The 3,281-nt window shown below is 57.6% G+C and overlaps 1 protein-coding gene across 1 annotated transcript; it reads right to left on the bottom strand.

Moving 5' to 3' along the window:
* Window positions 1–1,802: 1,802 nt before the first annotated feature.
* On the bottom strand, window positions 1,803–3,005 carry ID1 (inhibitor of DNA binding 1, HLH protein). Its single transcript, XM_045981120.1, has 2 exons — window positions 2,489–3,005; window positions 1,803–2,263 (listed from the first exon to the last, which is right to left on the bottom strand). Exons 1-2 carry the CDS (start codon window positions 2,909–2,911, stop codon window positions 2,222–2,224), a joined length of 465 nt encoding a protein of 154 aa, XP_045837076.1. The 5' UTR covers window positions 2,912–3,005; the 3' UTR covers window positions 1,803–2,221.
* Between the last annotated feature and the right edge of the window lie 276 nt (window positions 3,006–3,281).

Raw genomic sequence — 3,281 nt, 5'->3', positions numbered from 1 at the left:
GCCCTGCCGTGTGGGGGGGGGGGGGGTGCGCGGGGGACACGCCCACGTGCCCGTGGGTGGGCTCGCAGGGGGGCGGCCCTGGGAAGGAATGGGTGCACACGTGTGCCTCTGAGGACACTCCAAGGACACACAGGCGACAGTTAATAATGATAATTTGTAGCTCTCAAACGCTGCGTGCTAAGTGCTCTAGTCTGTATATTCTCTACAATTCGGAGAAGTGAATGCTACCAAACAGCGGCGGGGTGGGGTGTTGAGTGGGGCGTAGCAAAGGGCATAATTTACTTCCAGATATTGTATTCTTTGATCAAGGCCATAACGTAACGTGCTTGGGGTGGGGAGGCACCTGGCTCAGAGTTAGTGCTCAGCGGTGGATGATCTTGCCTTTGTCCCCGATGCTGTTCATGTCTTTCCAGCCTCAGTTTCTGTTGTAAACCTGGGATCAGAATCCTGCCTTTAGCCCCACAGGGATCCGTGGAGTCCCCTGTGTAAAGAGTTGAGCATTGACAAAATGTATTAATAGCCCTTACCCACTTTGGGGCACGTCCTTTGCCCTTGGTGGGGCTCGGTTTTTCCCTGTAGGTGGTAGGGATACTGGAGGGGTGGTATCCCCAGGGCCCAACAATTGCTCAGAGGGCTGGTACTTGAACTTGAGAGGGAGGGTTTGACTGAACACAGCTGCCCCCATCTCCACCCCAGACCAGCAGAGACCTAAGAATGCCAGCCAACACACAGAACAATTATACACTTAGAAACCCACAGTGTGGTTCGGAAGCTCCCGGACACACAGACCCATCCATCAAGCCAGACCCATGCAGAGATGCCCATAATGCACTGAGGCAGAACACACAAGCCCAAACAGCTGGAGGTTGCACTTATCTGCAGAACACATGTGCCCACATCTGCCCTTCTGCGTACACCCCCATGCATATCCTTACCCACACCCCTAGGCCTGTACACCAGCAAGTGACCCAGCCCCACTTGGGGGGGAAATCTACCAGTTCACTCATGTCACTTACACAGGCCCAGACACTCCTATGCACTCCCCCGAGTACAAACTCACACATGTCCAGACAGATAGCCCCTTGCCAATGACATCTTTCTCCTACTCAAGAGCTGTGGGGACTGACTCTCCCATTCCTCCTCAGCCCACACGAGAACCCTGGGGGAGAGAGGTCTGCGTGAGCTGTCAGCATACCCGGGCCAGGGTGAGGGGGCAGAGCCTGGACCCAGAGCAGGTGGCCCAGCAGCTGTGCCCAGCCTGGCTCTGCCAACTTGCTCACCCACTTGGACGAGCTGGGAGCCCCAGGGCAGCCTGCTACAATCCAGGGCTAGGCAGTCCAACAGGGGAGGCACCTCCCACTGGGGAATGGGGCGACAGAGGTCCTGCCTCAGGCTCTGGGCAAGTCTTTCCTCTAGGTCTACCCTTCCCCTGTCTTGGCAAAGATGGGAGGTGGCCCAGTGACCAGGTTCTCTGACTTCAGTGGCCTGTGGAATACTCAACCGGCAGGGGGACTCCGCAGGCTGATTTTTTAACAACCTCCCCAGGTGACCCAGATGGCCCAAGACCACTTGGAGAAACCCTAGAGGTCTAGAGGATTTAGTTTTATGACACCAGGGAGCAGGGAAATGGCTAGTGATGGGTAAAGAATAGACTTTAAAGACACCGGAAAACACTCAGGTCGGTAAAAGCGACAGTCCAGATGTGGCCTTCTAGTTCCCTTCCCCCCAGCACCAGCTGTGAAAAGGGTCAGGGGTCACCGGCATCCCAAGGCCCTCCCCTCAGTCCAAGAAATCACTGCAACTTTACCGCAGTCTAAAGTATTTGTTTAATAACAACAACAACAAAAAAAAAAAACCACCCCACAGAACTATTGTAAAACAATATTCTTGGTGATCATTGTAATATACAATACAAAGCAATTAATTTCCTCAGAAATCTGAGAAGCACCAAACGTGACCATTTTTTAAAATGTCTGCTTTTCAAAAAATAGAAACACACTGGGGGTCCCCCAAGTCTCTGGTGGCTGGTAGGTGCAGAAGGAGGGTCATCCTGCCCTCCTCAGTCCCCTGGCCCTGGGCTGGATCCAGCAAGCGCCCCACGGTCGCTGATCTCAATCTTTTGCCTCCCCAGCTCTGGCAAGGCGCTCTGCAGGATCAAAGAGCATGGATTCTTCTCGCCCCCCTGGAGGGCTGGGGTCCGCCAGTCCAGGAGAGAGGCGCTTCAGCGACATAAGATGCGATCGTCCGCCGGGACACATGCCGCCTGTGAAAAAGAGGGAGGAGAGGTGAGACAATCGGAAGGGACAAGGCTGCAAGCCCTTCCCCAGGGGACACTTGAAGTGAGCGTGTTTTCTGATCTCCGAGGCATAGCCAGGTGCCCGAAAGGATGGGGCCGACGTGGAGCCAAATACCCACCCCTCGCCTCTCTGGGCCTCAGTTTACCCATCCGTACAAAGAAAACGCTCGCGTTCTCCAGTTCGGATCTCACCTCGGCCGCCAGGGCGCTGATCTCGCCGTTGAGGGTGCTGAGCGGAGCCCGGGCAGGGAGACCCCGGCCTCCGGCGGTCCCGACTTGGGATTCCGAGTTCAGCTCCAACTCCAGGTCCCAGATGTAGTCGATGACGTGCTGGAGGATCTCCACCCGGCTCACCTTGCGGTTCTGGGGCAGGGTGGGCACCAGCTCCTTGAGGCGCGAGTAGCAGCCGTTCATGTCGTAGAGCAGCACGTTCACCTGCTGCTCGTCGAGCAGGGCCGGCAGGCGCGCCCCAGCACCCCCAGCACAGCGCGAGATGGCCACACTCTGCTCGGACAGACAGCGCACCACCTCGCCCGCACCTCCCGCGGTCTTGCCGGCCTTCAGCGCGCAACTGGGGCCCGCGGCAGCCGCGGCACTGCCACTGGCGACCTTCATGATTCTGGCGTCGGAGTAAGAGAAGGGAGGCGAAGCGCACGGAGGCGGCGGACGAGAGCAAAGTGCGAGAAGTTGGGAAAAGACGGCTGTAGAATGCGAGTGCAGAGCCCCGGAGCGGTCTTTATAGAGGCGCCGCGGCTCGCCCGCCCCGCACGCCCCCACCGCCAGAGGCGGGCTCAGAGGTTCAAAAGCAACCAATGGGCGATCTAGAGGCGTGGCCTCGGTGCCTCTGGGTCCCGCCTCCTGCTCCACTAGTGCACCCTCGCGGCCTTGGAAAGGGAACCCAAGTCTCAGCAACAGAGTGTGAAGGCTCGGGGCGGGGTAGCTAGTGGAGGCCAGTGCTACTTTGGGCTTCTCGCAAAGGAAGCAT

Source organism: Meles meles, chromosome 16, assembly GCF_922984935.1.
Source record: "Meles meles chromosome 16, mMelMel3.1 paternal haplotype, whole genome shotgun sequence".
In the NCBI taxonomy this organism is placed as follows: Eukaryota; Metazoa; Chordata; class Mammalia; order Carnivora; family Mustelidae; genus Meles; species Meles meles.
The sequence above is the reverse complement of the archived record's forward strand: the minus strand, read 5'-3'. Positions and strand labels throughout refer to the sequence as shown.

What these genes read in the sequence shown, in the direction of transcription:
- ID1 (XM_045981120.1), bottom strand. Translation starts at nt 2,911, where the DNA reads ATGAAGGTCGCCAGTGGCAGTGCCGCGGCTGCCGCGGGCCCCAGTTGC. An exon ending in TCAGCGCCCTGGCGGCCGAG is followed by an intron (nt 2,264 to 2,488) that starts GTGAGATCCGAA and finishes TCTTTTTCACAG; the next exon opens with GCGGCATGTGTCCCGGCGGA.